At 40.5% G+C, this 23515-nt stretch overlaps 1 protein-coding gene across 1 annotated transcript in view; it reads right to left on the bottom strand.

Annotated features, from left to right (window-relative positions):
- The window catches only part of BBS9 (Bardet-Biedl syndrome 9), a 1102055-nt gene that overhangs the window by 419755 nt on the left and 658785 nt on the right, over nt 1-23515 (bottom strand). Inside the window, exon 19 of the mRNA XM_053714434.1 lies at nt 7236-7388. Within this exon, the coding sequence (XP_053570409.1) occupies nt 7236-7388 (153 nt within the window). The remainder of the gene's footprint in view (nt 1-7235; nt 7389-23515) is intronic.

The raw sequence follows: 23515 nt of genomic DNA, 5'->3' as shown, positions 1-23515 counted from the left end.
AGTATCCCGGTCGTGAGCTCCAGTAACGCCTCCGGACTCGGCTAGCACAGGGCGATGACGTCAGAGGTGACGTGTTGGTGGAGGGGAAAGGATGCTACACTTGCCCAGCACCTGCAAACATCCCAGGAGATAAGCGAAACCAAAGTGCTGGTACAAATATCCAAAAAGAAAGAGTAGATACCGCTGAGATTCAAAGTAAAAATAATAATATATGCAATATATATTGCATATATTTTGTATGTATTTTGAGCGTGTCTTCATGTTGTGTTTTCTTTAATACTGTATAGTTCTTACCTCAATTGAGGGCGTACCTGTTTTCTTTTATCCTATCAGAAATGGGTTAAACCTTTTTAAACACCTATGTTCACTTTAGCGCCTTATGCTATGATTAGGGCCTGACAGCCAAAACATGTTAGCAGTTGGTGCTATGCTCTCTTGATTTTTTTTTTATCACGGATGCTCTCCATGTTTTAATTTGTTGCTGAATAAAGAATTATTATTTTAACTTTGAATCTCAGCGGTATCTACTCTTTCTTTTTAAATATTTTCATGGACATAGAGTCTATTATCGTGCCCAGGAACTCCACCCTGTTGCTAGGAACCAGGGAACTCTTTCCTGAGTTGATCTTCCAACCTCTGCGAGGCTGAACGACCGCGCCTGGACTAGGATGTCGTCCAAATAGGGCACCACAGAAATGCCCCTGGATCTGGTCACTGCAAGTAGCGCCCCCAGATCTTTGGGGCCGTCGCCAGTCCGAAAAGGAAGGGCCACAAACTGGAAGTGCTGGTCCAGAAACGCAAATCTTAGGAACTTGAAGTGGTCCCTGTGAATTGGAACATGAAGGTATGCATCCTTCAAGTCTATTGTCATCATGAACTGCCCTTCTTGAACTAGGGGCAGAATCAATCTGATCATTTCCATTTTGAACGATGGAACATCCAGACACTTGTTTAAACACTTTAGACCCAGAATCGGGCGGAACATGCCCTCCTTCTTTGGAAACACAAAAAGATTTGAATAGTACCCTAGACCCCTTTCTGCTTGGGGTACTGGTACAATAACACCTAGAGAGGAGATATCCCTCACACATCCTATAAAGGCCTCTTTTCTCTCTCTTTTCCGATCTTGAAGACAGGTTTGACAGGAGAAATCTGCCCCATGGCGGATGGGACCTGAATCCTATCCTGTAACCCTGGGCGACAACCTCCAGAACCCAAGGGTCCTGAACGTCCTGCAACCAGGCTTCAGAGAAGAGAGACAACCTGCCCCCTACTTGGTCCGGAGTCCGGTCGGGGGCTGCCCCTTCATGCTGATTTTGTCTCGCGGGCTTCTTGTTCTACTTGGACTTGTTCCAAGACTGAGCAGGCTTCCAAGTTCCCTTGGATTGATCCGCTTTTGTGGGGGCTGCAGGTGCTGTGCCTTGTCCGCACGAAAGGGACAAAAAGTAGATCCTTTAGGCTTAGACTTCTTATCCTGCAGTAGGAAAGCTCCCTTGCCTCCCGTAACCGTTGATATGATTGAATCCAATCCTGGACCGAACAGAATCTTTCCTTGAAAAGGCAGAGACAACAGTCTCGACTTAGAGGTCATGTCCACAGACCAAGATTTTAGCCATACAGCCCTGCAAACTAAAACGGAGAATCCTGAAACCTTTGCGTTCAGGCGAATAATTTGCATATTGGCGTCACAAATGAAAGAATTGGCGACCCTCAACGCATTAATCTTATCCTGTATCTCATCGTTGGAACTCTCACACTCGACCATACCACACAGGGATTCACACCAATATGTTGCAGCTCCGGCAACCACGGCTACAGTCGGTTGAAAAACAAACCCTGTGTTCTGAAACATTTTCCTTAACATGTTTTCAAACATTTTATCCATGGGCTCTTTAAACAATGAACTATCCTCGAGAGGAATAGTTGTCCGCTTCGCGAGCGTGGAAATTGCATCATCCACCTTTGGGACAGTCCCCCACAGTTCGATCTGAGAGTCCAGGACGGGGAACAGTTTCTTAAAGGAAGAAGAAGGGGAAAAGGAAGAACCTAATTGCTCCCATTAATTCTTAGTAATGTTAGCCATCTTAACATGAACCAGGAAGGTCTGAGGCACCACCCTGTCCTCGTATACCTTATCAAGCTTAGGAATCGAAGGTTCCTCCGGAAGCTTTGGTTTCGGAACCTCCAGAGTAGCCAGCACTTGCTTCAGCAAAAAGCACAAATTCTACTATCCTAAACCTAAAATCAGGCTCCTCCGCAGCCGGAGGATGAGATGACCCGGACTCCGACCCAGAAGGAGCCTCCTCCGAAGAGTCGGAGTGGGCCTCATCATCGTATAATGCCTCTGATATTTCCATAGACGTAGACAACCCCTGGGACGGGCCGCCAAGATACGCCCTACGCTTGCACTTAGCAGAACGTGGTAAGGCATGGATCACTTTCGATACCGCCGTTTGCAGTTGATCCGCAAAATCTGATGGCCAACGAATCTCTCCCGTAGGAGTAATGGTTGGACCCTTGGGCGCTGCATGTGCACTCGGAGATGAAAGCAGGGAATGCACCACACGGGACGGGGAACCCTCAGAGGTGGACGGCTGAGTAGTACTAGACATCCCTTTATTTTTAGATGTCTCAACTTTATCAAGGCACCAGAGTCCTCCATAGCTTGCGCTTTTATTATGGGCTAGATAAACAGGCACCTTTATACCTCCAATGGCCAGGGCACTCACCATCTCCTATGACCCGGACTACAGAAACCGCTTCATCTCCTGCACCGCTGATCAACAGAGGAAGTGGAGACAGCAACCGGTCACATGGAATGCCTCGCAGGACCACCCCTGCACTAAGGAGAACACGTGCCAAAATTGGCTGCACATTTACTCCCGGAAGTCAACCTGAAAGTTCCACCATTGCCAGAGCCTTATCTCACACACAATGCAGAAATCACACAATAAACAATATCACGTATAAACCCCCCTGTTCAATAATCCCCTTACCAGGAATATTAACCCTTGATTCCATAAGATAAAAGGCACCACACTGTGACCCTGTCTTCTGTGTTATCATTATGCATAAAAAATGAAATCAGATCTTACCAGAATCTATGCCATGAAACAGGAACACGGTCCTTCAAGTGTGACAGGTAGAAGCATCGCTCCTGAAAGCAGGCAGCAAAACTTGTCAATGCTGATTGCTTGTGGAGCTTTTAATATGAGTCAGGATGGTTTCACAGATAGACTCTCCCTGCATCTCCGGACTCTAACTTTCACCCAGGCTCTCACTGAGAGGCTCTCAGGGCTACTTAAAACTCCAGTGCCATTTCGAAGTGTACTGCCCTCCATAAGAGACAACTCCAAATCTTCGGCACTTCTCTGCAATCCTCCTGTGATGAAAGGCAAAGAATGACTGGGGGATGAGGGGAGTGGGGGAGGTATTTTAGCCTTTGGCTGGGGTGTCTTTGCCTCCTCCTGGTGGCCAGGTTTTTTATTCCCAAAAGTAATGAATGACGCCGTGGATTCTCCTCCCCTTTAGATGGAAAACATGTTAAAGCATATTTTTGAAAATATTAATTTTTAATGTTCTGCACATATCAGAATATGTTCTATGTAGTTTTATATAGATATCCCTATATTTATATATATATATATATATATATATGTATATATCTATGCCTATATATATATATATATATATATATATATATATATATATATATATATATATATACACTGTAGGTATAAATATATATATTTATGCAAAATACCATCAGATATATATAGAAATATTTATTTATAAATAAACAGAACAAACATATTCTTCTATGTTAAGAACATTGGACTGTGAAATATTCATATTTTCATGTCGGGTTAGCGCACATGAGAATATGCAATCGGGTTTGCGCGCGAGTAAGGAGCATCTACTCGCAATCTGGCCCTTAAATATGTATAATACTTTCATTTTTAATTTTGTCCCATTCTTTTGTAATTTAACTCATATAACTAATGGTGAGAATAGATAAAAGTGAATACCCTGTGTAGGATATGCAAATGCTTGCCTTGGTGTGAGATTATATATATTTCATTAGTATATTTTGCCCAAAATTTTCTAGTTCACTTTTAATAAACACTGATTTTGTCCTGGAAGCAAGCTGAACTAAGCAACAATTCTAACCCAGCTACTCCAGGTCAGTGTTCAATCAGGTGCCGAAAACAGACAAGGTGGTCTCCTTGCAAAAAATTCCTTATTTTATTGCATACACAAGGAACAGGAACAAACAAAGTCACGACGTTTCGGGCCGTGCTCCTTGTGTATACAATAAAATAAGGAATTTTTTGTGCAAGGAGACCACCTTGTCTGTTTTCTATATCATTACTAGCAAGTTGGCAGTTACTTGCACCGGTCTCCTGCTTCCTGGGTTCCTGTGCTGGATACTACTGTGCTTTGTTTGCTTCAATCAGGTGCCTCCAGAGAAGATGTAGGATATGATTTCTGCTACCGGAAGAGAAAATGTCTCCCTAAACGGTCAACCATTCCGGAAGTGTCTGTGTGTTACAACACCTATCCCATAAGTGTGAACTTCACCCTATAAGAGCTACAATCAGTTCCTCTGAGGCTATGAAAAAGTCCCCAGCCAAAAGTACAACCCTGACTTCCAGCTGTTTTAAACTTGCTAGTTCCCATCAGCAGAAAATAGGTTTGATTTGCTGCTTAGTAAAGCTTATTTCCAATGCAAAATTAATATTCACTTACCTTAAGGTAGGACCATTTCTCTGCCAAATGCCATCATATAAAAAATAGTTAACTTTATCAACTTTAAATTAAAATTATTTACACACAATTACTGCAGTCATAAAACAAATGATTATACAAGTTTATCTAGGATTTGCTCAGAAATGACGGACATGCATGGCTTTGCCATTGATTTTTGATAATAAGACGGACGATAATTGCAGCTGCGCACTGCACCTCTGAAATTCCCGGCAGTGAAGGTGCAAATCAGTAAGCTGTTAAGGGTAAAATGTATCTTAGTGGAGTTATTCAATTCCACTTGACACCTACTACCTCCCTGATCCCTCCGAAACCGCTCTCTACCTTCCCCCTCCCACTGGTCACCATCACCTTCCACCATCTTAGGTACTGGCAGCCAGTCTGTCAGTATGCAGTTAGGTTTTTTGTTTTTTTAATTATTTATTTTCTGTAGTGTAGGGATCCCTCCTTACCCTCCCACCTCCCAATCCCTCAGAAATAGCTCTCTTCCATCTCCCTCCCACTCATGCACTGCCATATTTGTTACTGATAATATGCCAGTGTGCAGTCTGGGGGGGGTATTTTTATTCTGTAGTGTAGTGAGGCCCCCCTCACCCTCCACACTTCCCCATTCATCAACAAAGTATTCCCAGGCTAATCTTTGCTTTGAATACAGATATGCGCCACATAGCGTCTGTTTGGGCAACATCCGACCGCATATACGTCTGTGGTTACTTTAGTTTATAGAAATAATTTACTGTACATACAGCTATACAGTGTATTATTTTGTACATAAAGTTATTGTGGGAAGTACAAATTACATATCAGCCTATGTACATTATACAGTATTTTTACATTATATTTTACTTAACCCATATACTGTACAGTATTACCTTGCCAGCCTTTGCTAAGTATGTATATACTATGGTGTTCACACAACGTCCAAATCACATAACGTCCTATTTCACAGAATGTATTGTGTGACACATACCTGTACATAATTATATTTACTATTTATTTACTAATTAATATCCCTTTAATACTTTCCAGCGGGTAAAATATATCAGTAGGAGCAAATTAAAGAGAATTTTTTTTAAATTACAGTACAATGTCCCATTAATTAAAATTGTATTCAGGAATACAGGAGACTGAATGGGATACATATTCTGTGCAATAGAAGGCCGGAGAGATAGTTTTACCTTGTGTATGCATCACATTGATTTACAGACCAGCGTTTACATTTTTTTTCATTTATAGGATAGAAATTGTATTAATTAAAATAAAAAAATACTTATGCTTTGTCAGGACATATGAAAATAACATATACACCCAGAAACACAATTCAACCCTCCCAGTGAGCAGAAATCAGTTATTTTATTTGATTCCAGCTTTATGTACGAGATATAAATGTGGGTAGTGTTACAAATGGAGAGAGGTTGAGGAGTGTAAGTTCACAAATGCAGATTCATTATATTATCATGCAACAATGCGCTACATATAATCAGCATGGGAAGGCACCTAGTCACCAATGCTACAAAATGCATCCATGGTTCAAACACAATCTGGGAAAGTAAAACTCAGTGGATGGTGGTATTACGTTGGGCATTAGGTTGGACAAGCACAAAGTACACATTCCCATTATTAATACACATTTATATTGCTTTGAAAATATTGATGGAAATAAATGTAACATGAGGATAAATTAATTTGCCTCCAGCCTATATTTATTACCTCTAATTTTAGCCGTGCTATTTATCTTCTTAGAATTCCCTTTAAATGATCCCTGCTCTCTGGGAAGTAAAAGTCAGAATGGAGGAGGGATACGGCTTAGTATTACTCTGTCCACTTTCTAACTCTCTAACCTCAAACTTGTCCTCACCCTAACATGTCACTTACCATGCTGTGTCAACTCCAGAGGAAAGCTGAGACTAGAAGTGGCAGAAATCTGGGCGAAAGGCAGTGACAAAGTCTGTGACAATCACTACATGTAAAATATAATTAGTCTAAAAGTAACTAGGGGTCAGCTCCATACCGGAGGCCGGAAAGGGGGAGGCTGGTCTGTGCGAGGGGCCAGATCTGTATCAGAGGCTGGGGAGACCTGCACAGTGGCAGAACTCCAGGGCCAGCCCAGGTCACACCTGCTGGACCACCTGAGTGGCGGACCTCTAGGACCCAATCCCACCTGTGACCTTGGTAGTTACGCCACTGTTCTGCCTGTCACATCAACAGCAGGACAAAGGGTGTGCCTGGTAGTGACCTATGCCTCCCTTTCCAACACACATTACCGTAGTGTAGGAATCCTCCCCTCCCTTCTCCCTCTTGCGATAGACCATCTACATGCCTTCCTACTTCCCTCTTGAACCTCCCATAGCAACACTGATCTGGCTTCAAATACAACGATAGCTGCAGTCCCCATTGTTTAAGCTGTCTCCATTGAATCACAGATCTTTTTTTTTCTTTTCTTTGATAAGTTAAGAAGAAATTCTTACCTGCCTGTAGGTACCATCCAACAAAGTGTCCAAATTCTGCAAAGGAGTAGGAGTCTTATCTTTGAAACGTGTTAAAAGAAGTCTCTGGATGGCTCGAAACTGTACTGCACGTTCAGATAATAGATTTTCATACTTCTCTATGTTCAATCGGAGCTAGAAACATAAAAAACAACATGTTACCTCTTGGCTTATGTATTATTTAACAGCATCGCTATAAAACAGGAGATACATCCATTTCATAACCATCAGAGTCATGTAATAATCCCACTTCCTACTTGATTTAAAATGCTATGAAAATATATGTTTTATCTCTAGTCCAGTGGTTGACAAATCTGTTTAAAATTTAGGAGCAAGTAAATATGTTTAGGAGCCAGACAATATGTTTAGGAGCCAGAGAGTGGTATTTGTATATAGATATATGGAGAATAACCCACAAATATAGGATCCAGGGGTAAAATTCTAGGAGACCGTGGCATCCTGGCTCCTGGTTTTGTCGAGCCCTGCTTTAGTTCTTTTTTCACACGTTAAAGCCCTAATCCTTTGCTCTTATGCATTATTGCTTTTCTTGACTCATTTGAAATTGTGTCAACATATGATCTCATTTTCTCCCTTAAAGGTTGCCTAATCAACAAATGCATAATAAACAAACAATGCAATAACATTTACTTTGAATTTCAAAAAAAGCAGTAGATTTTTTTTTTAAAACTTTGGAAGTTTCAATTTATTTCCCTGCATCATGTGAAATCCATCAGCCAATCACAGATTCATATATGTACATAATGTGAATTCTTAAACATATTCATTAGGTGCCTTTGCCTAAGAAAGTGTGCAATATAAATACATTATAACATACATATTAATTATAACAGGAATTAATATGATAGCTCATGGTATAGAAATATGTAACCCTTTAAAGACCAGCAACTCACCCTGGTCTTTCTATGGGGTTTGCATTATTAATAGTGCAATCTCCCCGCCAGCGGTGAGACCATGCTATTTCCAGTGACCAGAAAGGAGGAGGGAGGGTATAATAGTGCGGTTTTCTTTTGCCTGAGGTTTTCGTGGACTATCCATGCCTGGAAATAAATACATTTATCAGGTAAGCATACATTTTGTTTTCTTTCCTATGGCATGGAGAGTCCATGAATCATTCCAATTACTAGTGGGGACCAATACCCAAGCTAGAGGACACAGAACAAAAGGGAAGGAGAACAAAACAGGCGGACCTAAACCGAACGCACCACAGCTTGAAGAACTATTCTCCCAAAAGAAGCCTCAGCTAAGGGAAAAGTATCACATTTGGAAAAGGTATGAATAGAGGACCATGTGGCCGCCTTGCAAATTTGCCCCCCCCCGATCTTCATTTTTGAAGGGCCAGGAAGAAGAGACAGCTTTAGTAGAATGAGCCGTAATTCTCTCAGGAGGCTGTTGTCCCGCTGTCTCATAAGCTAAATAGATAACCCTTCTCAACCAGAGAGAAAGAGTGGTAGAAGTGGCCTTCTGACCCCTACGCTTACTAGAGAAAACAACGAACAGGGCAGAAGTCTGCCGAAAATCTTTAGTTGCTTGAAGGTAAAATTTTAAAGCACGCACAACATCCAAGTTATGCAAAAGACGTTCCTTCTGGGAAGAAGGATTGGGACAAAAAGAGGGAAAAACTATTTCCTGATTAATATTGCGATCCGACACTACCTTATGGAGAAATCCCAGCTTAGAATGGAGGTCCGCCTTATCAGGATGAAAAATAAGGTTAGGGAAATCACACTGCAGAGCCGAAAGTTTGGATACTCTGTGAGCAGAAGAAATAGCAATGAGAAACAAAATCTTTAAAGATAGTAATTTAATATCAACAGAATGCATCGGCTCGAATGGAGCCTGCTGCAAAATTTTAAGAACAAGATTAAGGCTCCGGGGAGGAGCAACAGGTTTACACAGGTCTAATTCTGACCAAGGCCTGAACAAAAGACTGAACATCTGTCAGAACTATCAGAGGTTTATGCAAAAGGACAGTAAAGAAATCTGACCCTTCAGAGTACTGACTGACAAACCTTTCTCTAGGCCCTCCTGAAGAAAAAGCCAAAATTCGAGGAACCCTTACTTTGTTCCAAGAAAAACCATTTGAATCACAACAATAAAAGTATTTACACCATACCCTATGGTAAATTCTACGAGTAACCGGTTTACAAGCCTGAAGCATAGTATCTATGACTTTCTCAGAGAAGCCAAGTCTAACCAAAACTAGACATTCAATCTCCAAGCAGTCAGCTTCAGAGAAACCAGATTTGGATGAAGGAAGGGACCCTGAAGAAGAAGGTCCTTCCTCAGAGGTAACCTCCAGGGCGGAAGAGATGACATCATCACCAGATCCGCAAACCAGATCCTGCGAGGCCATGCAGTAGCTATTAGAATCACAGAGGCTCTCTCCTGCTTGATGCGAGCAATGACTCATGGAAGGAGAGCAAATGGAGGAAACAGGTATGCTAGATTGAAGTTCCAAGGAACCGCCAGAGCATCTACCAGAATGGCTTGAGGATCTCTTGACCTTGAACCATACTTTGGAAACTTGGCGTTTTGACGAGACGCCATCAGATCCAACTCCGGAACCCCCCACCTGTGATTATCCTGGATGAAAAGTCTGTCTACTCAGAAAATCCGCTTCCCAGCTGTCCACTCCTGGGATGTGGATAGCAGAGAGATGACAATTGTGAGACTCGCCCACTGGAGAATGCGAGACACCTCTATCATTGCTAAGGAACTCCGAGTTCCCCCATGGAGGTTGATGTAAGCCACCGAGGTGATGTTGTCCGACTGGAATCTGATAAAACGGACCACAGCTAGTTGAGGTCAAGCTATCAAAACATTGAAGATCGCTCTCAATTCCAAGATGTTTATTGGAAGAGACGACTCCCCTGGAGTCAACATACCCTGTGTTTTTAGGGAACTCCAAATTGCTCCCCAGCCAAACAGGCTGGCGTCCGTGGTCCCGATCAACCAGGAAGGCCTAAGGAAGATGTATCCTCTGCGAGAGATCTGAGTGGTCCCCGTTCCACTTACTGAGCATGCATAGTTGCAGAGGTCGCAGATAGAACCGAGCAAAAGGAATGATGTCCATGGAAACAACCATCAGACCAATCACCTCCATGCATTGAGTCACCTGGTATCTGGTACAAGGGAACTCTTCCCCAGATTCACTTTCCAACCGTGGGAAAGTAGAATAGACAACAACATCTCTGTATGAGATCTTGCCAGATGAAAAGATGGCGCTTGAACTAAGATGTCGTCCACAGCAATGCCCTGGGATCTGAACACTGCCAGAAGAGCCCCCAGAACCTTGGTGAAAATTCTGTGAGCTGTAGCAAGGCCAAAAGGAAGGGCAACAAACTGGAAATGTTTGTCCAGAAAGACAAACCTCAGATACTGATAATGATCCCTGTAAATGGAAACATGAAGATACGTGTCCTTCAGATCTATGGTCGTCATGAGTTTGCCCTCTTGCACCAAAGAAAGAATGGAACGTATGGTCTCCATTTTGAAGGACGAAACTCTGAGGAATTGGTTGAGACACTTTAGGTCCAGTATGGTACGGAATGTGCCCTCCTTTTTGGGAACTACAACAAGATTTGAATAGAATCCTAGACCCTGTTCCTCTAGAAGAACTGGAACAATCACTCCCAGGGTAGATAGGTCCTTTACGCAGTTTAAGAAAGCCTCCCTCTTTATCTGGTCCACAGATAACCGTGACAAATGTAATCTGCCTCTGGGAGGACAAGATTTGAATCCTATTCTGTAACCATGGGAAACTATGTCTATGGCCCAAGGATCTGGGACATTGCGTATCCAAGCCTGCCGGAAGAAAGAAAGCCTGCCCCATACTTGATCCAATACAGCATCGGGGGCGATCCCTTCATACTGATTTAGGATCAGTGGAAGGCTTCTTGGCTTGCTATCCTTTATTCCAAGGCTAACTGGACCTCCAAGAAGACTTGGATTGAAGACTTGTGTCCCTTAAAGTTACGAAAGGAACGAAAATTAAAATTCTGGCGACACTTAGGCCTATTCTTTTTATCCTGAGGTAGGAAAGAGCCCTTTCCACCTGTAATATCGGAAATTATTTCAGCGAGACCTGGACCAAACAAGGTTTTACCCTTATAAGGCAAAGATAAAAGCTTGGACTTGGATGTGACATCCACAGACCAAGACTTTTTATCCACAGAGCCCTGCGAGCTAAAATAGTGAAACCAGAAATCTTAGCTCCCAGTCTAATAACTTGCATGTTGGCATCACAAATAAAGGTATTGGCTAGCTTTAGAGCCTCGATCCTATCTTGGATCTCCTCTACAGTAGTCTCTTTCAAGATGAGATTAGATAAATTATCGCACCGATTAGAAGCTGCCCCCGAAACTGTAGCAATACTAGCAACAGGTTGTCACTGTAATCCCTGATGTACATACATCTTCTTCAAAAAAGACTCAAGCTTCTTATCCATGGGATCCTTGAAAAAACAACTATCTTCAATAGGAATAGTTTTTCTCTTGGTAAGAGTAGAGATAGCTCCCTCTACCTTCGGCACAGTGCGCCATGAGTCACGAATAGAGCCAGCAACAGGAAACATCATTTTTAAAAACAGGGGACAGGGAGAAAGGAATCCCTGGTTTATCCCATTCCTGAGTTATGATATCTTCCATACGGTAAGGAACTGGAAAAATGTTAACAGATGAGTGTACATCAAATACCCTATTAAGTTTACTAGACCTCTTTGGATTCTCCGCAACAGACAAGTCAGATTCTTCCAAAGTAGCAAAGTACTCAAAGGTGTTCTAACTTAAATCTGAAATTAATATCCTCTGAATCTGCAGAATTGGTCACTACAGTATCAGAATCTGACAATTCACCCTCAGAAGCCACTGAGGAATCATCTTCATCAGATGACTGAGATAAACTGACTAACACAACCTTAGCGGATTTTTAGATTTCCTGTAGCGCTTACCAGAAACTTTCGGAAAAGCTGATAAGGCTGCTGAAACAGCAGAAGTTATCTGCGCAGCGAAATCCCCAGGTAAATAAACACCCCCAGGAGTTTGTTGAGAGGAACCACAGGGCACTGCATGTGAAGCTTGGGACAATTGAGGAGAAAGCTGAGGGGAAAGACGTTGCTAAAACAACATTATAGTGAGAGACAGAAGGCTCTGGGGGAGAAATCTTAACTTTAAATAATAAAGTCTTATTTAAAAAAGAGGAGCAAAATTGCACAGGAGGAAAAACTTGAGCCTCCAAGCAAAACAAACATTTGTCAATTGGCAAATTTAAATTTTAATTAGTGTCTATAATGACAGGGAATCAGCAAAGTCTTTATAAGATACACTAGCTCTATGAAAAATAAACAGGCTAATATGTCTGCGAACAGTTTACTGATAGCTGCAAAAAACCCAGGCACCATAAACCTCAGCTCTGCTGAGGGCTTACCGCTCCTAAAGACCAAAAGATAAATCCCACTGAGCTCTTGGTCCTCACCAACCATCCACTAACAGCTGCTGTCAAAGACACCTTGTCAGAGAAACCTTCGGTCTGCACCGGAGCCAGATAGAGGAAGTGCAAAACAAACGCAGTCACACGACCGCAATCCAAATAACTACGTCAGCGCCACTTAGTCTGAAAGAAATGGCGCAAAAACAGAGTGCTTCCGATAGAGAGGCTAAACCTCTAACTAAGGCCAAAGCAGAGCGGCTGACAGATAAGTCACATGACCGCAACAGGAAGCTGCCGAAACTCCGGCAAACAAGCACCAAAAACACATCCTAAAGCCCAGACACCTATGTAGCCCACTATATAAAAAGAGCCCTCTCAGCCAGAAAGTACCTTAATGCAGTGCCCCTTACATGTTCCCTGCCCAGAAAATAATATACTCTATATTAGCATACAAGTTCCCCTGATTACTGTCCACCCTCCACAGAAATTGACTCCTAGAGTGCTGGCAAGTTCTAACCTAGAATGAAAAGCACGTAACCTGTGGAAGCAGCAGTCAGGCAGGGAATAGCTTCTTAGGTGTGTCAAATTACTCCACATCGAACAGTGACCTGTAGAAAAAGAAAAAGCAGAGTAACCAACTCTGGTTTTCTATAATGGGGATATCATAGTTGTTAGAAATAAAGGACCACCTTGCCACCTTCTAACTGCTAAAAGCCAGCATTACTCTCACTGAAGAGATTGACATAAACACAGAACAGCCCCAAATCCTTGCTTGCAGGGAAAAGTACCCATAAAAGGATTAAATATCTTCAGACACCAACTTCGCACATCCTCCTTTGACAGAGGCAAAGAGAATGACTGGGGGTTATGGGTAAGGGAAGTGATACTTAGCAGCTTTGCTGGAGTTCTCTTTGCCTCCTCCTGCTGGCCAGGAGCGAATATCCCACTAGTAATGGGAATGATTTGTGGACTCTCCATGCCATAAGAAAGAAACCCCAAATGTTTATTTCATGATTCAGATAGAGTATACAATTTTAAATAACTTTCCAATGTATTTCTATTAATACATTTTCTTTGTTTTCTTGATATCATTTGTTGAAAAGCAGGGATGTAAGTTCAGGAGTGTGCACGTGTCTGAAGCATTATATAGCAGCAGTTTTGCCTCAATTGTATACATTAGCAAGAACACTAGATGGCAGCACTATTTCCTGTCATGTAATGCTCCAAAGATGTGCAAGCTACCTATCTAGATAACTCTTCAACAAAGAATAACATGAAACAAAGCAAATTAATAATAGAAGTAAATTGGAAACTTTTTATAAAATTGCATTTTCTATCTGAATCATGAAAAAAATGTGTTTCTTGTCCCTTTAACATTACATGCTCTATCTGAATCATGAAAGAAAATGGGGTTTCACATTCATTTAAGCACAGCCAACTGCCAGTGACCAATCAGGTTCCAAACCATATAATGGAATCTGCTGTCACATGAACCAATGGTGATTTAAACTTACCAGATAAAGACAGGCACCCTTAATAAAAGGGCACCGCATGCTGTTGCTAATACTGTATAGTTGCTCCTATAGATAGTAATAGCTATCACTTTTACTTGGGAGCAGTTGCTAGGCAACTGTTAGCTATATAAATGCTGAAAGGACTTTGATTACACACAAACTGCCATTGATATCAACCACGTCACAGTAGCAGCAAGTATATGATCTAGTCTCTGTGTACAGCGTTGTCAACATCAAAAATATATGCCGTTGACAATATAGCTTAATTATCCAAATCATAATAGCAGAGTTCATATGTTCTTTTTATACTGATCTCAATACAGTAGGTTATTGCCATTTTTGTCCAATAATTTATTTATTGTATGAAGAACTGCCCTGTGGAAAAAGGATATGGATTATCACCTTTTTTATTAAATAAAAGTGAGGACTTTTCCAAACTTGGCTCTTTTTTTTTTTTTTTTTTTTTTTTTTTTTTTTTAAATAAGGTCAAGAAAGGTTCGGAAATAGAAACAATAACATCAGTGAGTAAATGGAAAAAAGCATGAAGCAAACATGTTTTACTATACAAACCATAGAACATGACTTTGAGGTCAAGCAATAAAAGGAACTGGCCACTTACAATAGGAAGTAAATGTTAACAAAAAATTCCGTCCTAAACTCTTGGTTCTGCTGACCTTTTTAAAGTTTATAACTAACTTCAGGGTCAAGACAGCAGTAAAAAAAAAACTGGCTCGGGAATTCTAAAATCCATTGAGCTAAGGTCCATGAAAAAATTACCAAAAACTGATTATTTTGTCCCTTAAAGGGACAGTCTTCTCCAAAATATTTATTATTTAAAAAGATAGATAATTCCTTTATTAACCATTTCCCAGTTTTGCGCAATCAACACGATTATATTATTATAACTTTTATCTCTACGATTACCTTGTAGCTAAGTGTCTGCAGATTGCCCCCTTATCTCAGTGCTATTTACAGACTTGCATTTTAGCTTATTAGTGAGAACTAATGAATAACTCCACGTGAGTGAGCACAATGTTATCTATATGGCACACATGAACTAGCAGTGACTTGCTTTGAAAAACTATAAACATGCACTGAGATTAAGAGCCTGTCTGTAGTGGCTTAGAAACAGGTAGAAAATTAGAGGTTTAGTGGTTATAACGTATATTAATATAACAATGTTGGTTGTCATTTTAAAAATTGGGGTAGACTGTCCTTTTAAGAAAACAAAAGTCTACCAAATGCGACATCCAGTTTAAGTTTATAATTACTTTTTTCCATTGTTTCAGTCCAAAAAATATTTGGTTGGGGAAAATGATAGTTACAGAAAAGGGCATTGTATGTTAATAAAAGTTCTGGGACAAGAGCTCCAAACAACTGAATAGCCCACTCTCCTTGGCTACTCCATCAAGGATGCTATGATCAAAAGGATAACATCAACTCTATCGCATATCATCCAAAAAAAAGATTGAAGTTAAATATCATGTAATTGAACAGCTATACAGTCAAAATGGCTTTAACAACATGATCAGTGGATGCATATGTAGATACTATACAGAAAATTAAACTGACATAGATTTATTGTGACAAAAAACAAAGAAAATCCGGTGCACTCAGGGGTAAGAAAAATATAAGTTGCTTTATTGATAAAATAACATGGAGGATGCCACAAAAGGACAAGGATCCAGAATAGAGGTGATCCTGGCGCGTTTCGCACCGTTACTTAGTCATAGGATATGACCCTAGCATACCCCACCTCACCTTATGAAGGGAGCTGCAGCCAACCAGGTGTCCAGAAGACAGACACCTGTCAGTCACACCCCCCACCCAGGTTAAGGTGGAATATGCAAACGGCACACATAAAAAACAACTAATATATAAATAAAAAACATAATATCGAAAATTCTACAATTCTGGAAATGACAGCTATTACATGTATATATTAGACCATGAAAAAGAAAAGAAAACAGGATAAGGCTAAGAGCTAAGGTATAAATGGAGTAAATAAATGAATTTAAGACTAGATGACTGTTTTTTTTTTAAGAATTGTTTGTTAATACACATACCTTCTTAATGACAAAACTATTGAGTATATGTATCATAACATTAGAGAAGGAAGTGGTGAGAAAAAAACCAATTTTGTCTGATATGTATTACAAATAATAATAGAGATAATATGAAACTTTTAAATTAATACACCCATTATATTTACAATTTGATAAATATCATTCATTTAATTATGTAAAAAAAAAGATTAGATTTATTGTGCACAAGTAAAGACCTCTACTGCACAACATTTGGGGTTTTAGCCCCTATATACCCTCGCATTCAATTTCAGGTCTGAAGTACTTTGGTTAAAACAGTAATGAAAACCTAGAATTAAAGTGATTTTACTAGTCCTCCCCATACTAGTTACTAGAGTAATTTGACAAGTATGGTTTAATGTTGAGTTATTAGAGATCAAATGTAAGATTATCTAGTTAACATGAATATGTTGTTATAAAAGGGATGGCAATGTCAACACAAGGGGTTGCAGTGCAGTTTTTCCTCCTTTAATCAAAACCCAAAAAACTGTTGTTTCCAATAAGAATTAGATTGTATGTCGATTACATCTAGGGTTGCTACCTCGGCCATGTTTTCCTGGACACTTATGAGTTACACATGCTGCAGGGTGTGCAGGGAGGAACATGAATTGCACCCCTGCACAGCACCCAAAAAGGGATCCTGGAAAGCACTATTCATGCTCCTCCCTGCACACCCTGCAGCATGTGTAACTTATAAGCGTCCAGAAAAACATGGTTGCACACTCTAGTAAGCCATCTATGACCATTCCTAATTGGCCTTAGTGTAACCTAAGTTACAATATGGCAGCACCCACTGCTTTATTAACATTAACTTTACCCTTATTTTTTCAATATTTAAACAACTAAAACAATTTTTAAAAATACATGTACAGATTATTCTCAGGCCAAGAGTGTGCTTCATTAGGCTCAAATGGGATCCTCATTCTCATGCCGTGAGACACGGTATGAGAAATCGCACAGTGCAGGAGGTAAGTCGCACAGCGATGGCAGAAAATTGTAAATAACATAATTTATGCTTACCTGATAAATTTATTTCTCTTGTAGTGTATCCAGTCCACGGATCATCCATTACTTATGGAATATATTCTCCTTCCCAACAGGAAGCTGCAAGAGTCCACCCACAGCAAAGCTGCTATATAGCTCCTCCCCTAACTGCCATATTCAGTCATTCGACCGAAAACATGCAGAGAAAGGAAAAACCATAGGGTGCAGTGGTGACTGTAGTTCAAATGAAAAAATTACCTGCCTTAAAGTGACAGGGCGGGCCGTGGACTGGATACACTACAAGAGAAATAAATTTATCAGGTAAGCATAAATTATGTTTTCTCTTGTTAAGTGTATCCAGTCCACGGATCATCCATTACTTATGGAATACCAATACCAATACCAAAGCTAAAGTACACGGATGATGGGAGGGACAAGGCAGGTACTTAAACGGAAGTTACCACTGCCTGTAAAAAACCCTTTCTCCCAAAAATAGCCTCCGAAGAAGCAAGGTATCAAATTTGTTAAATTTGAAAAGTATGAAGCGCAGACCAAGACTCCGTCTTGTAAATCTGTTCAACAGAAGCCACATTTAAAAAAGGCCCAAGTGAAAACCACAGCTCTAGTAGAATGAGCTGTAATCCCTTCAGGAGGCTGCTGTCCAGCAGTCTCATAAGCTAAATGAATTATGCTTTTTAACCAAAAAGACAGAGAGGCTGCTGAAGTCTTTTGACCTCTCCTCTGTCCAGAATAGACAACAAACAAGGTGAACGTTTGATGAAAACTGTAGTAGCTTGTAAGTAAAACTTTAAAGCACAAACCACGTCCAATATTGTGTAATAGACGTTCCTTCTTTGAGGAAGGATTAGGATACAAGCATGGAACAACTATCTCTTGAGTGATGTACTTGTTAGATACCACCTTAGGAAAAAACCCAGGTTGGTACGCAGGACTACCTTATCCGTACGAAGGACCAGATAAGGAGAATCACATTGTAACACAGATAACTTGGAGACTCTACGAGTCGAGGAATTAGCTACCCAAAAGGAACTTTCCAAGATAAAGATTGATATCTATGGAACAAAAAAGGTTCAAACGGAACTTCTTGAAGAACCTTAAGAATCAGGTTTAAGCTCCATGGCGGAGCAACAGTTTTAAACACAGGCTTGGATCTAACCAAAGCCTGACCAAATGCCTGAACGTCTAGAATACCTGCCAGACGCTTGTGCAAAAAAATAGACAGAGTAAAAATCTGTCCCCTTTTAAGGAATTAGCTGACAACCCTTTTCTCAAAAACATCTTGGAGAAAAGATAATATCCTGGGAATCCAGACTTTACTCCATGAGTAACCCTTGGATTCATAACAATCAGATATTTACACCATATCTATGTTCAATTTTCCTAGAGACAGGCTTTCATGTCTGTATTAAGGTATCAATGACTGACTCGGAGAAGCCATGCTTTGATAACATCAAGCGTTCAGTCTCCAGGCAGTCCATCTCAGATTGATTCTATTTAGATGGTTGAAAGGACCCTGAGGTAGAGGGACCTGTCTCAGAAGCAGAGACCGTGATGGAAAGGATGACATGTCCACCAGATCTGCATACCAGGTCCTGCGTGGCTACGCAGGCGCTGTCAAAAACACCAAAGCCCTCTCCTGCTTGGTCTTGACCTCCGGAGGAAATCCAACTCCCCCGGAAGAAAAGTCTGACGACTTAGAAAATCCACCTCCCAGTTCTCAACACCTGGGATATGGATAGCTGATAGACAAGAGTGAGTCTCTGTCCAGTGAATTATTGTAAGACTTCTAACATCGCTAGGGAACTTCTGTTCCCCCTTGATGGCTGATGTAAGCCACAGTCGTGTATATTGTCCGACTGAGTATGATGTACCTCAGAGTTGCTAACTGAGGCCAAGTCTGAAGAGCATGGAATATCACTCCCAGTTCCAGAATATTTATTAGAAGGAGGGTCTCCTCCTAAGTCCACTATCCCTGAGCCTTCAGGGAGTTCCAGACTGCATCCCAACCTAAAAGGCTGGCATCTATTGTAACAATTGTCCCATCTGACCTGCGGAAGGTCATACCCTTGGACAGATGGACCCGACATAGTCACCAGAGAAGAGAATCTCTGGTCTCTTGGTCCAGGTTTAACAGGGGGACAAATCTGTGTAATCCCCGTTCCTCTGACTGATCATGCATAGTTGCAGCGGTCTGAAATGTAGACGTGCAAACGGTACTATGTCCCTTGCCGCTACCATTAAGCCGATTTCATTCATGTACTGAGCCACCGAAGGGCGCGGATGGGATGAAAAAACACGGCAGAAATTTAGAAACTTTGACAACCTGGACTCCGTCAGGTAAATTTTCATTTCTACAGAATCTATCAGAGTCCCTAGGAGGGAAACCCTTGAGATTGGGGATAGAGAACTCTTTCCTTGTTCACTTTCCACCCATGTGATCTCAGAAATGCCAGTACTACGTCCGTATGAGACTGGGCAATTTGGATGTTTGACGCCTGTATCAGGATGTCGTCTAAATAAGGGGCCACTTCTATGCCCCGCGGTCTAAGGACCGCCAAAGCGACCCCAGAACCTCCATAAAGATTCTTGGGGCTGTAGATATCCCAAAGGAAAGAGCTACAAACTGGTAATGCCTGTCTAGAAAGGCAAACCTGAAAAACGATGGTGATCTTTATGCATCACAATGTGAGGATAAGCATCCTTCAAATCCATTGTAGTCCTCTATTGACTCTCCTGGATCATAGTTAAGATGGTACGAATAGTTTCCATCTTAAATGACGGAATTCTGAGGAATTTGTTTAAGATCTTTAGATCCAAAATAGGTCTGAAGGTTCCCTCTCCTTGGGAACCACAAACAGATTTGAGTAAAAACTCTGTCCCTGTTCCTCTCTTGGAACTGGATGGATCTCGTACACAATGTAAGAATGCCTCCTTCTTTATCTGGTTTGCAGATAATTGTGAAAGGCGAAATCTCCCCTTTTTTTGGGGGGGAATCTTTGAAATCCAGAAGCTATCTCTGGGATATAAATTCCAATGCCTAGGGATCCTGGGCATCTCTTGCCCACGCCTGGGCGAAGAATGAAAGTCTGCCCCCTATAGGATCCGTTACCGGATAGGGGTCCGTTCCTTCATGCTGCCTTAGAGGCAGCAGCAGGCTCCTTGGCCTGCTTATCTTTGTTCCAGGTCCGATTGTCTCCAGACCGCCTTGGACTGAGCAAAAATTCCCTCTTGTTTTGCCTTAGAGGAAGTGGATGCCACACCTGCCCTGAAGTTTTTTAAAAGGCACGAAAATTAGACTTTTTTTTTTTTTTTTTTTTTTTTTTGGCCCTTTAGAGAAACAAATTTTGTCAAAATTTGAAAAACAGTGAAAAAAAGGCAGTAAAACAAACGAAATTTTTACAGTACATGTAATAAGGTAACAGAGCATTGCACCCACTTGCAAATGGATGATTAACCCCTTAATGCAAAAAACAGATAAAAAAAAAAAAAAAAGACATAGACGTTTTTAAAAACAGACACAACAAACTGCCACAGCCAACAGTGGGAAGCTTCAGTTAACTGTTTCTATGCAAAATTTAAGCCAGCCATGTGGAAAAAACTTAGGCCCCAATAAGTTTTATCACCAAACATATGTTAAAAAACGATTAAACATGCCAGCAAACGTTTAAAAACACATTTTTACAAGAGTATGTATCTCTATTAATAAGCCTGATACCAGTCGCTTTTACTGCATTTAAGGCTATACCAACGTTACAGTGTTATCACCAATGTACGTTAAAAAACGATTAAACATGCCAGCAAACGTTTTAAAACACATTTTTATAAGAGTATGTATCTCTATTAATAAGGTAAGAAATAAAGAAGAATGAGAACAGCTCTTCAAATATGCAATTCTTCTGCAGACAAACATACGTAACAGTCTATTTAGTTGTTCCCGGGACTTACCCCAAATGAGCTCTGCCGCCCCTGTAGTTGCGACTTGGCTGTGTAATCTTTACCATATAGAGGCTCTGGATATGCCGAAGGACCTCCGTGGTCAAACCGAAACTTTGTCGGTGGGCTGATAGCTCCAAGTAAACGGCACTCACATGAAACTCCGGCAGCGCTTCTAGCTTGCCATACGGACATTCAGCGTCGAACGTGACGTCACAGGGTTCGCCGGTCGGGGGGCGGTGCTCTCTGTCTTCACCCGGGTTTACAACTGGATACAGATGAACAGGGGCTAAAGCGGATCCCAAGCTGGTGTAGATACGTACAATCACAAAGAAGGCAGGATCCAGCTTTTGTATATAATAAAATCCAAATTTTATTCAGTATAATTTAAAACGCCAAACAGGCTATAGAAACAGCACAAACAAAGTAGGAGTGTGAGCGTGACACCAGGGCTTACATGTTTCGGCCAACAGCCGTAATCATAGCCATAGGTGCCATGCAGGTGAGTGCATACTTAAAAAGGTAGTAGTAAATTGTGATTGGACAAAATACAAATTAAAAAACGCCCACACTTCACAGGTAGAAAAGGGAGTTAACCCTTACTTCCCTAACTGTGGAACAACACGTGTAGATACATAGACAGGTTAATATGTGTACAGAGTTATGGTATAAAATTCAAGACATCATTAGTGCATGATATACATGTTGGAGAAAATAGATACAAATAAAGATGAAAATAAAAATGAAAATAAAAAAATAAAAATAAAAGTTCTGACCATACAAACCGACAGAATGCTATATAGATGTACAAGACTAAACATAAATAGAATGCTGCACTAGATGTACTATACTTCAAATTGTGGTGCAAAAATGTATAGAATATAAAATATTTAATATATTTAGCTTATAATGCTTGACACTTCTAATACACAATATTGTATAGTATAGTTAGCCCCTGCCTACCTAATCTTAGTATAGTGATAGAATGTGTACTATGTAGACAATGCACCTAAATTTATATAGTGGTGCTTGCGGCTAGGTGTAATACTATATAGACTTTATGAATAATGTATAACAGGATAAGAGGGAAGGGGGAGAAGAAAGAGAAGGATGTAATAAAGGATGAAAAGAGAATACATAATGTATAATTCAATAGTAATGAAAGTATGAAGGAACATATACTAGAATAGTAAAATGTAAGCAAATTACATTGTGTGAAAGTGTGTATAATAGTTAGATATATATAGATATATATATGCCCAAAAACGTACGAGGAGATACGATTTATATTGGAAAAACATAAGAGCAATGTATATATATTCATAACCTTAATGGGTAATACATAGACCATGGTATGTCCTGAGAGTAGATGATAGTTCTTAAAGAGTAGATGTATACATATGTACTACTCCATCTATAGGGCAACAGTGAAATAAGAGGTATACAAACCCATAATATAATAATATCAATAATTGCACAGAATGGTAGTTGGATGTAGGGTATAGTGTGTTATACTCTGTAGTATATGAGGCATGGTGTACATAACGGCAGGGCTTACTGATGTAACTATTCCCAAAAGTTGATCAAATCATATCTGGAGTTTAATCCTAATGGAAGTCTGGTTTTTAACGTATAGATCCAATATACTTCTCTTTTAGCAAGTATATTCTCTAAGTTGCCACCCCTTTTTGGGACTTTGGCTTGTTCTATTGCCAGCCATTTAAAAGAATTTAAGCTGCATCTATGTTTGGTGGCAAAATGTTGAACTAGAGGTGTGGTTGACGTACCTTTAGTGATTGTTGAAAAGTGTTCCCTGATACGTGAATTGATGTCCCTTGAGGTTAACCCCACATACTGGATGTTACATAAGGTGCATATAATAATATATATGACATCCGTACTTTGGCAGTTGAGACAAGTTTTGATAGGATATGTCTGACCAGTTGTAGTAGAAGTAAATTCTTTTGTGACCCAAGCAAAGTCACAGGGTTTACACTTTTTATGGCCACATTTAAACATACCTAAATGTTGTAACCATGAACTAGTGGGTTGTGATGTCTGTTTGAGTTCTGTTGGCGACAGGATGGACGCTAGTGTAGGGCTTTTTCTGTATGAGCACCTAACCCCTTGTTTTACGGTGTCAATCAGCTTATCATCAGCTGCCAGCAGAGGAAAATGTTTCTTAACTATATTACAAATCTGTGGGTATTGTGTACTATATGTTGTCACAAAGTGTACACCTTGAAAATCGCTATGTATTTGTTTGGATTTATCTTTC

The sequence above is a fragment of the Bombina bombina genome, chromosome 5 (genome assembly GCF_027579735.1).
Source record: "Bombina bombina isolate aBomBom1 chromosome 5, aBomBom1.pri, whole genome shotgun sequence".
Lineage (NCBI taxonomy): Eukaryota > Metazoa > Chordata > Amphibia > Anura > Bombinatoridae > Bombina > Bombina bombina.
The sequence above is the reverse complement of the archived record's forward strand: the minus strand, read 5'-3'. Positions and strand labels throughout refer to the sequence as shown.